This window comes from Ammodytes marinus (assembly GCF_949987685.1).
Source record: "Ammodytes marinus genome assembly, chromosome: 21".
NCBI lineage: Eukaryota > Metazoa > Chordata > Actinopteri > Uranoscopiformes > Ammodytidae > Ammodytes > Ammodytes marinus.
Window position 1 is genome coordinate 13,920,936 of NC_137225.1, and position 12,131 is coordinate 13,933,066.

Sequence of the window (12,131 nt, forward strand, 5' to 3'; positions counted from 1 at the left end):
AACAAAGTCAAGTCTCCCTAAAAATTGCAAAGCTTTTTAGTGTTCTTTATTTTCAGCATGTTTCTAACTACGCATAGCCTTAGGAGTGGAGTGGAAGTCGTTTTTAGTGACTGCCGGTGTTGCAGCCTCTATGCGAGCGGGAGGCTGGCCGTCATTTCAGTGCTGCAAAACCATTCAGAAAATGCCTGGAACCCTGTGCAGGAATCTGTCCCCAAACAGAGTGAAATTGTCCTGGCCCGCCCAGCAAGTACTAACTCTTATTGAGTTATGGTGTGAAATTAATCCCGGCAGATATATTAAGCCCCTGCAGATGTTAAAATGCCCCCCCGCCCCAGTCTCTTTGTAGTAGGTCTTATTGGTTGTGACTGTTATGAAACAAACGAGGAATGCCACACGGCCGAATAATACTTTGGGCTTAAGAGTACCGAGGCCCAAAAGACTAAAGGCTGTTTACGCTGATAAGGGATACACTTGTTATCTTCTGGCTTTGAGTTCTGCTCAACTGTTCCTGCAGGTGATAAGTGTCATCTAAATCAATATAAATGATTTCCCCCTGAATTACGGTGCATAGGTGGCGTGCATATAAGAAACCTCTCCTAAATCCTTTTTGGATTGATCTTTAAGATTAACTAGTTGTCCAACCAAGTGACCCAGTCAATACTGAAGGCACCAACACATGAAGACATAATAATGATTAAGCCTGTCTGGTGGCGGTGAATGGGAGTGAAAATCAAGCAAATTTTTTTAGAGTTGAACATCAGTAATCTGTCTTCAAAATTGTTCCTTCTAAATGTGTAAAGTCAATTGTCTGTGTGTTTTCTATATTTCTTTCCATCTTTTTTCAAATGTGCTATATGGGCTGCAGAGGATCCTCCACTGCTCATGCCCTCTGATGTATTTCAAACAAAGCAGCATTGTCCCTTGTGTTAGTCAATCTGACACGTCCAATCTAGGCAAAGTGAAAGAAAAAAACAGGTAAAGAAAGAGCCCGATATTAATTCAGAGCAGAACAAAGGGACGGTTAAAGTGTCATTCTTCTCACAAAAGTCATTTACATTCAGATTTGGGCTGTTTTGTCTACGCATTTAGAGGACGTAGTGTAGTGTCCATATTGAAAATTCAAAAGATACAAAATAAAAGAGGAGCGCACGTTTATTCTAAATGCAGTCGTATCATTGTGAATCTTTTTTCACTAAACTGTTTCAAGCAAACCGTGTAAGAGAGGCATTATTGCACCCTAAGGGTCGACTCTTTATCTGTAGCTGTGTTGGCTGGGTGCTGGGAATTGATGTGACAAGGGCCTTTCCAGGAAAAACAACATACTGATGATAAAAGAGAATGGCTGATGATAAAGATGAGCCTGCAGAGGAGGCTCCCTTTGTGAAATGGTGCTTGTGACCCTGCATTAATCAGTCTATTTCCCCCTCCCTGTACTCGGTCTTTGCAGAATCATTGCATATATAATGTTGATTCATGAATATTTGATTTGAAAATTCAACTATGCTTAGGGACCAGCTCTGGTTTAAATAGAGCTTGGGGGCAGGCTTAGCTCCAGCAGGATGGATAGCTAATTTATTTTCTTCCTAATCTGGCTTCTTGGAAAGCAGTTGGATCAGATATGTCAGAATAGCATTGGGTGTTGATCCAGGGCTTGGTTGGATCTCCTGTGTCATCATTGAACAATATCTGATTGAATCTTTTTTTTTTTTTAAAGATATTTTTTGGGCATTTTTATGCTTTATTGATAGTGCAGAGAGACAGAGGTGAAATGGGGCAGAGAGGGGAGTGACATGCAGAGTACGACCGCGGGTGGGAATCGAACCCGGGTCTGCTGCTGGGCCCGGCCCGGGAGGGGGACGCCTTACCAACTGAGCTAAAGGCGCCCCCTATCTGATTGAATCTTGCCTGTATATTTTACTATCAGACAGTATACAGTATGCATTAGGCAGGTTAGCCCCACGTTGTGCCTCTCACGTATATAGGCCTATATCACTATAGTCAAGTCACAGAGCTTTTTTCTAAAAGGTTTAACTTTTACATTGATTTTCTCAAACAAAACTTGTGGGTTTATGGGTTTACTTGTGGGCTAAGGTAAGATAACTGTCTGCTGCTGGTGTTGGATTAATATTTACTTTACAGACTCAAGTTGCTACCAAAACCTATCAATGAAACATAATGATATGTCTTTGCTCTCTATTATGTAGTGATAATACATTAGAGGCACAAACTGAGGTGATGCAGTTGTACAGGTAAAGGCACATGTGAAAATTGTTAATTAAGCATCATCTCTCTCACCTCTGCAGGACCCGACTACGTAAAACAACCGGTGAAGGAGCCTGTGGAGATTAAAGAGGTCCCTGTAGAAAAGAAGGAGAACTCCCCAAAAGGTTCTCCCCACTTCTACCGCAAAGGTACCACCCCTCCCCACTCGGCCGCCACCAGTCCTAAAGCCTCGCCTCCCCCCTCGCCCCACTCCAGCAAGAAGAAGGGTCAGCTAGCCAACAGCACCAGCCGCAAGACCAGCAAAGAGGAAAAACCGTCCCGCAAGACAAGCAAAGAAGAAAAGTCAAGTCACAAGACTAGCAAGGATGAGCGGTCTAGTAGAAAGCTCAGTAAAGAAGAGAAGCCGTCCGTCAGTGATGGCCCCAAAAGTTCTCATGTGCACGCCGAGGCTCCGCCTAAACCCACTAAGATCCAGCAGTCTACCCCCACACCTACTCCGCAGCCCCCTCAGACTCCTCAGCCTCCTGCAGTTCCAGTCAATGGCGAGCTCCACACCGAGTACCACAGTTACTACGTCAAGCCCCCTTCAAAGGCCCCTCTGCCCCCGGAGCCTGAGGAGGAAGCTGAGGAAGAGCCTAGTGCCCTGGACCTGGCACGCATGCCCCCACCACCCCCTAGGTCCTATGGTACTCCCACTCCCCCTAAGCCAGCCTCCCTACTCAGGAAGCAGGATTCCCTAAAGCCAAAGAGCCTCTCAGAGACAAAGAAAGCCAGTATGGAGATTGCAGAAGGCATGGAAGAAACAGTAAGTGTTTTTGATGGAATGGTTTCACAACGAGGCTTATTTGTTTTCTTGGCAAGACTTGGGTGAGAAGATTTATACCACCCGTATGTCGCTTTACAGTTTGTAAGATGTTTGGTTAGCTTAGCTTAGCATAAAGACCGGAAACAGCTTGCATACATTTGATGTAACATAAAAATAACAATCTGCATTTTATGGGGGTCATGTTCTGGACAATTTCTTGGCATGGACCAAGCTAAGCTAACAGTCATTGTCATAGGCACATTTACCATTCAATTTTCAATTCAATTCTTTCATTTAACTTTGGCAACAAAGGGCATGTTTCCCTGAAATGTTAAACTATTCCTTTAATTCTTCCTCTATTTCCTCAAATAGTTACTTTAAACATTGTTTTGAGAAGAATAGACAGCACACATGATTTGATTGTTGATTGTTGTTAATTATTATGCTATATCTGATCTTTATCATAATGTCATTTTTTTGCAGGGTCCTAATGCAATCCTTGTTGCTATGGTGATGCTGCTGAATATTGGCCTTGCAATTATATTTGTCCATTTTCTGACATGATGATGCTGTTTCTCAGGTAAGTTTGTTTGTTTTCCTCTCGACACCTTTAACTCACTGACAACAGTGAATAAGTGCCAGATGAATTCATGTATTTCCAAAGATGGATCCACTCATGTGCCCTGTGTCCTGTATGTGGCGAAACGTGTGTCTAAAAAGTTGATGAGCAGCCAACTAAGACCAAACAAACTTCTTTTTCTTTTCACGTTGCAGTGAAACCATGGCAACCGGAACAGTCTTATCTCCGGCCTGGAAAAAATGAAAATGGCGCCAGCGAGAATACGGGTGGCGGCCGTGGGTGTCTAGGAATCAACGTGACGCCGATGAGAATCAGGAGGAAGGCATCGCTACCACCAACCTGTTGTGGGCCTTTCTTTAGGGCCAGCACCGTGTATTAGCAGCCCTTTGGCTTCTCTGAAAGCTGAGATGAAATGTTGTGTCTATTGAGGTATAAAAAAAAAAGAAAAGAAGATAAAAATAAAAAAAAGTTTAAAGTATAAAAAAGAAAAACCAAACATACAAAGTCTGAAAAAAAGAAGTAATTGAAACCCACACGTGTGCTGATCCAAGCACTGGTCTCCGTGGCCCACTCCCCCTGCCTTGGCAGAGGTGGCGGTGGGCTTGACGAACTTTGCTGGAAGAGTGTGGAGATGCACTTTTAGATGATGGGAGCAAACAGCTGCCTTTCTATTTTGCCATCTGACGTTTTGATGGGAGATGCGAGCCCGGCGGTGCAGAGAGGAGGAAGGGTGGTGGTTGGTGGTGGGGAGTTTAGTCGCAGCGGGAGCATGCGTTTTTTCTGGGGTTCACCACCACTCCTGCAACAGGAAACTGGAAACGACCGTTGCCAGCAGTCAGTGCTAGCACGGTCACTCGCCAGTCTTACTCTGTTTACCCAATCATCACCGCAGCTTTCTCGAGCTCTGTGTCCATTGTAACCCGGGATACAATGCCCTGAAACACGCCCCATGCATGGTACAGTTTTAACAATTTGTTTTTTGTTTGTTTTATCGTAGCCATTTTTCTTTCTTCGTTCATCATCGTTCTCTGAATGTTGGTTTGCCTACAGTCATATGCTTGTAGTTGAAGATCTCTGCTCAAGTAAATCTATTTGTTCTCCCTTTTATTCTGAAATTTGACTCATCGCTAACCATTGAGTTGTAATTTGACACTACTGAAAGAGCAATATGTTTTATTTTTTCAGGAAAACTTATAGTATATTTTGCCAAAACAAAAAGGGTGGGTTGTACCATTATGAAGAAAATTATTTATTTTGTCAGACTCTCATAGTTCGAATGACTGGTTCTGAGAAAGGATGACGATTAACAGCCGGCACTGTGTTCGGTAAGGAGGTTTCACACTTTAAAAGCTACTTAGCTCCGTGAGAGTGAAGTAACAGATGTCTTATGCTATTTATTAAATTCAGAAGGAGAAATTATGTCACTGTACATGCCTAGAACTTGTTTGCGTGAATTCCTGCACTCTGTTCTTTTGTTTTCACTGTCTCACTATACACGTTAAAATGCAAAAAGCGCAGTTCACACGGCTGCTTCTGGAAAACCCTGGCAGGGCTCGTGTGCATTTTTGGAGTGGATCAAGACGGTCTTGTGGACGGCGGAATTTTGAGTTTATTCAGGTCGAGGCCATGGGGAATGTGGCACCAGGGAGAAGAAAAGATGCCTTTAAAAGTCTTCGACAGTACTACTGTTTACCTCAGAAAAAAAAGATGAGGAAGGGGGGGGGGCGAGGGAAAGAGATGCCATCCTTGTCTTAACTTTGTCGTGTGGGGGATACTTTGACTGTTGTCATCACCTGAATCATGCTTTTTAACTTGCGTCATCGTAGCTCTTTATAGTCTTTGTCGCAGGTATGGCATGAGGTTCTTTAATATATATTTTTTTTAAAGTGGTTTATTTATATGATTGACATTTATTGTCATCACTACCAAGATTAATTATTTATTCATTGTAAAAATGATGTGCTTGCTTGTGAACATGGGTCATCATAAAGAAGGGCTTTAATATGGCTAGGTTTTCTTTGCTGCAGTTCACTTTTGAAGTTATTGACTATATTGTCTGTTACACAATGAGCAGCACGTTACATTTGGCGAATGCTTCAGCCACCTAGATGTTTTGCAAACTGTCCACAACATGGAAACTACTAAAGTGTATTCTAAATCTGGAATAAAAGCCAATAAAAGCAGACCAAGAAATCAATTATTAAAAACACATTTGTTAAATTACAAATGTGATGCATTGAATTGATGATTTGCTACACCCTCTTTTTCTTTTTTTAAGTGTCTTCACGGGAGCATGGTGAAGACTGGCGTTTTCGGAGGGTTTAACAGAACAGCCTGTTTATGGGATATTTTTGGAAATGCAACATTGCATGTTGGAGTCATTTATATATAGATTATTATATACTATTTGTAAGGATTTTTACAGAGCACAATCCAGAATCTGGTATGAGTTGGTATTTTTCTAACAATTTGCACACCTGTATTTTGACAATGACTATAACTTGTTTGTAATTGGTAATGTAATGCACATATGATAATGTTTGACAGTGGGAAAAAAGTACTTTATTTCTAATTGGTTGTACTGTATGTACCATTTGGGGAAGTGAAAGGCAGATGGACTTGTTTGAGTATTTTTCGGATGTAACGAGGAACTGCGGGAGAATTTTGATATCTCAAGGTTCATGTTACCCCACTGATTTGTGCAAAGTCTTTGGAGATGAAGATATGTGTATAACAATAAAGATGTTATGCCTTGATAACGAACTACACTTTGCTTATTTCTGAAATTTTTAGTCACTAATGCCTATCATCCTGCCGAGGATCATAACGTTCAACCTTCAACCATATTTCAGAATAGCTGCGTGAACATTAAAGTTTGGGACATCTACTTTGGAGTAAACGTGTTGTCAAAATTACTCTTTGTCAAAATCTGTGAAAATCTACTCATGATACACAACCTGTACGTGTGTGCTGGAAAAAAGCAGGTGTTAATACACAGCCTGGGCTCTGTAAACTGGTATGTAATCAAAAGGGCTCGCACCGACCGACCATAGCTAGCAATAATTCTACTGATCTAAGCTAGTTATCGACTTATACTTTGGTTTTAATTATGTATTTTGGCCTAAACAACTTTTTGAATATTGACAGGCCTATTTTCACACTTTCTACAGTAAAAGCACGTTACCTGTTTGTTGATAGCGATAAGCCAATTCATGGCATTGTTGCTAGCAACAATGGGTCGGTCCAAGCACCTTTGTATAGCCTACATATCCGTATTAACTATGGCTTCTATGTAGCCTACCTCTGAGGTTTATCGTCTCATCTGTGCTAGCAATGGTGGCCTCATGGTGACCTTTCCTAAGGAGAATCGGGGGAGGAGGAGTGGGGGGAAGAGAAGGCATTAAATCAAAGTATCTTTGTCGGGGTCTCACATTAGTGGTGTCGAGCACAGCATGTTGCTCCAGTTTGTCTGGGGTCAGTTTGTACTGTTTCCACTGCTGATCAGCCTAGGATTAGTTTAGTGTTACAGCAGCAGTAGCACCTGCCTGGAATCAGAAACACCATGTCGTGCACTTGCTGGGCCCTCTGCCCTGACGCCGGCAGACACTGTGAAACCTGGGGAAAGTTTGCTTATCACACACTGCCGGTTTTCTGTGGAGCTGATTTAGCAAGCAGGAAGTTTAGGTTGTAACTCATTTGTATTGCTGTCTGCCATATGGCAAGTCTCTATGTCTTCTTTGTTTTACAAGTGAAAATGTCAGGTGTCATTATTGCTACTGAGAACTTTAGTATCATTGCCTCTGAAGGAATATACTGAGGTGTGTATAACCCTGGCACATAAAACCTCTATGTGAAGCCGAACTTGTCAGTAATAGTATAGAATATCTCTGTTACTATTCTGATGTGGCACAGCATGCTGGACAAGATTTGGTTGCTGCAGGCGGACCTGGACAAATATAAACCAAATCCTTATAAGCGTATGCTACCTCCATAGTGGCCATTTAACAAATTCCGGTGACAGCAATGATCCAGACCGGCGAGGAGAATCTACAATGATCTTGTTTATATTCAGCAGGTGGATTTATCATCTTCTGTACAGGGAAGCAAACTCTGTATGAATTCCCTGCAGCAGCGACTGTGGACGACAACAAAACAGGCCTGGCATGGGTTTGATGTTTTTCATTTTGGTTAAAAGGCCCACTTCCCATAATATGAACAGAGCAGCCACTTCATGTTGTTTCTCAAGTAGGTATACTATTCATTGATCAATTTAAAAATTATGTATTTATTGGTTGTGGTTGGATTCAGGTATCCTTTTGCAAATTAATGATTATTCTTCTCCAATTTAAATATAATTTAATTAAATTTAGAATCTTTATAGATCAAATAATTCAATAGATTTTTATTTGTTTTATTGTATCTATGTTTTATTTAGTAATAAAATATCAATCAATGTAAACATTTCCATGACACCTGTGGTCCTCCATAATGCTGACCAGTTTGGACACATTTTTACAACCACTGGATTTGTTACTCATGTTGCTTTCATAAGTGTTGTTAATGAAACATTAGTAAAAATGATTAGATTTAATTGTCCGCCAAATTGTTAGCACTTCGTGATAACCCTCTGTATAATCAAGAAATAAATTGGTAATGACACACGATGAGGTTGTGAGCAGATTGATACAAGGACATTTTCAATGTTTAGTTCTTTAACTACTCATATAGCACGTATAACTGGTAACAAAGTAGTTTTAATGTTTTACACAACAATTATTAATTGTCATCATGAGTGATCACCTGACGGTGAATAATAAGAGCATGTGAATAGACAGTTATTGCTTTTCAGCACAGTGTTAAAGGCTTTTGTTGTGTGTAGTCATATGGCATTATATGTAATTGCACCTATATGTTTTAGAATAAAGCAGGTATACAACAAGAGTTATATAACAAGAGTTATATTTGTTTTTGTGATGGGTGTCTTTGAGGATTTTCACAGACACACAGTATAGGCATCTGAAGTCTGTCCCACTATACCGACTAAGATGAGAGCGAGAGTTTCTCAGTGTATATTTAACTTCCCTCTCAGAGACCAAGCCTCCATCCTCCGACTAAAATGCAACTTGGTTGTGGTTCTAAAATTGGATTAAGGCTCGTAAGCACCGAGGGGATATCAGGGCCCAGTTTTTTAAAACTGTTGCCTAGACATCAGTATTAAGCAGATCCCCTTTCCATGCCTCGCATAGTTAGCTTAGCTTAGCATCACTTCATCCGTTATATTTACACAAACAAATCTCAGTTATAAAAGCATAAACCTGTCACGCTGTCATCTAAAGGAAATTGTTATCAGTGTCTTACCATTTAAACACACGAGCTTTCTTCTTTTGTCACAAATGCTAATGCTACTTGTTTTTGTTGTTGTTTTTGACAACTGTAAAATAAACACAATTCACTCTGATGCCATTAAAGTGCAAGACTTTTGATATGCTGTTTAATGACATGTGAGTTATGAGAAAGGTTTATTCATAGGGGCCTGTTGGGTGAGTCATTATAGTTCAAACAAGCAAGGCCTCAACACAATGCATTAGCCTCAGGCTATTCAAAGTAAATGGTTGCCACATCCACTTACCAGTCTGTTATGCCATTTGAAGCTTTCATAATGTGGGTAGTGGGGGCAATAAACTAACATTGTTTGTTAGAAAACAGCCGTGTAGAGCAGGAACATATTTTTGAAGGACTTTTCAGATCATTGTCTTTCTCCTGCATCATTCTCTTCTTGTGACTAGGTTGTGAGCAAACCATTTTGTGTTGAATGGTTGCTTAAGTTGGTGGCTTCGAACCATTAATGTTTTGCAGTATTCACTGTTGATCACGATCGCATTAATGTTGCTTTGGTGAGTCAGAGTGCATTGTATTAGTACTTTTGCTTCTGTGGAACATTAAAAACGCCTTTTTCCCTATTGCAAGACTGCTCGGTAAACAGCCCTGCTTCTATTTAATTTTCACGATTGAGAGACTTCACTACTGTGTTTGGGTGCACAATTGCATCAGATCACAGCAACCATTATAACCACACATTTTATTTAGTTTTGTTTCATTGAACACATTTGTTATATTAATTATTGAAACATTTAGTGATTGAACAATTTGCCTGCACTATATCCGTCCAAGAATCGCACATGATAGATGTGTGCCGTGTGACTCAGTGTTCAAACAATCACCAAATGGCATTACTGTATGTGGTTGTGGTAGCAGCAAGAGCTAATACACTGCAGAATGTCTAAGCTTGAAATCAGGCACTAAAACCATAATATTGCATAATTTTGGGATTCCTGTATTCATTATTCTTCATATGCTCTGTAATTTTAGGATTGTTTTGTGTGTAACCGGGTTGTCATTGGAAAGGAGAGCTTGTTCTCAATGGCCCCTCCCTGAAATAAATAAAGGTGATAAATAAAAATAAATAAATAAATAAAAATGTCTTTCTTACAGAATATGACACATTCTTTACTTATGATCTCGTTGATTATGAACAAAATTACATAATGAAAAAATAGACAGCTCTTTATTAAAATATAGGGGAGAACGGGGGAATCTGAGGCATCGGGTAATGTGAGCCACCCCCTGTATCTAGGCAACGGAAAACATTTGTGGTCATGTGAGATATATGTTTTCAAGGCCCTCTCATTTCCCCTTGGCCCTGAAAGAGAGGACCTCATGGTGCTGTGGTAAGCATGTTTTTTTCACCAAAATAGGTATTTTGCATGTAAAAGTAAATTTTCTTGCTGTCAACTTAATCAACTGTTGTGCCAAAGCAAATGTATTCACGTAGAAACACTTATATCATACGTGTTGATGAACTACCAACATATGAAACCATGTGATGCTGATAACTGAAGATTAGCCTGAAATGCTAAGAGAGATAGTTTTTTCTCAAATTGTGGTGGTGGGGGAAAGTGAGCCAAATGCTGTGGGGGAAAGTGAGCCACTGTCTCACTTTCCCCCACCACAAGGCACAAGTTAAGTTTAGTCCTAAACATATTTTAATGTAATATTACATGACATATGTTTTATTTTAATGTCATACACATTGTAGAAAAGCCATCATGCCAAGGAAATACACCAGGAAGACGACTTGGGGCAACCACACAGAAAGAGCACCTTCTCATCTTTCCCTGTAACCTTCAGGGCTGGAATGTAGAGTAGGCCTAGTTGTAGAGTATGACAGGCTGATGTTATAATCCAGTTGGGTCTTCTCCTGTGTTCTGAATCCCAGGCTGTTCTCGCTGGTTCTGATTTTCCTATGCTTTGACCCCCAGACACTAGCTGGCTCTAAGGGTCCTGTGTTCTGACCACAGACTGTGTTCTAATCTAACTGGTTCTATCTTTCATTTGAATCTTATTAAAACCTTTTGAATTATAATATGTGGTATTTGATTTTGTATTTTGTTCAGAGTTACTTTCAAGTGTTTAGAAAATTTGCTTTGCTTAATTGACCAAACCCCATCATCATTTTACTAGTCCGACATTAGTTCTGGAATGTGTGGCTAGCTTTCAGGATTCTTACTGTTACAATATGTGTTGTTATGGTAGTTTCAGAGTGGAAAAAGTAAGTGGATCAGTTTACCCCACAGCTGGGGTAAAGTGAGCCACATCACAACTTTTTTTAAAACAATCATATTTTCACTGCCCTTTGTCTTGAAGAAATTCTGCTAATGCCCATTTCTAGGAAACATCCTGAATTAATGGGAAATGTGTAAATTTGAGTGATAAATCATTTTAGATCGCTTAGAGGGGAGCAAATGTAAAAAGTGGCTCAGATTACCCCGTTCTCCCCTACGTATATATTATTATTTTCTGGTATTTTGACATTGTTGAAATAAACGCATATAATGAATTACATTACATATGATTAATGTGCTTTTCATCCAGTGAGAAATTATTGTTCGTGACATACCATGGGTTAATAATGCCCCTCTCCGAAGAAAGTTCATGAGATTTAGGCATACATTAGAATTGCAGGGCAATGTGATTTGCTGCAGGCAAAATAGACAGTAACCTCAAATTCATTGTGACAAGCCTTTCCCTCTTTTCAGCAAAGAAAAGCCCAAAGACACTCCTCCCCCCATCATGAGTAAATTTCTGACCTGGTTTCATTAAGGGCTCCAGCAACTGAGCTATTGTGCTGTTCGTGAATGAACCTAGGTATTGATAATTGACCGACAAGGCAGGAAACCACATACATAGCCAACTTAACATCATTGTTTCTGCTCATTTGCTGGCTCATACTGTAATAATGCAAACCATACTGAATGTGTCACATTAGACTGTTTGAGATGTGGGACAAATCCCAATTTTTAATTAGACTAACAAGCATAAAGTTGGACATGTGCCTTTTTCTATCAAGTCAACTGCATCCCACCTTCCCTAGAATGGCCTGGATGTGTGCAAGACAGAGTGATCTGAGATGGATGAGTGTGTGTGTGTGTGTGTGTGTGTGTGTGTGTGTGTGTGTGTGTGTGT

The 12,131-nt window shown here is 40.3% G+C and overlaps 1 protein-coding gene across 1 annotated transcript in view; it reads left to right on the forward strand.

The window, feature by feature from the left end:
- jph1a (junctophilin 1a) overlaps positions 1 to 6,154 on the forward strand; it is a 33,254-nt gene extending 27,100 nt beyond the window's left edge. Inside the window, exons 5-7 of the mRNA XM_080049846.1 lie at positions 2,304 to 3,028; positions 3,512 to 3,608; positions 3,803 to 6,154. Of these exons, the coding sequence (XP_079905972.1) occupies positions 2,304 to 3,028; positions 3,512 to 3,592 (806 nt within the window). The 3' untranslated portion in view covers positions 3,593 to 3,608; positions 3,803 to 6,154. The remainder of the gene's footprint in view (positions 1 to 2,303; positions 3,029 to 3,511; positions 3,609 to 3,802) is intronic.
- Positions 6,155 to 12,131: the final 5,977 nt, after the last annotated feature.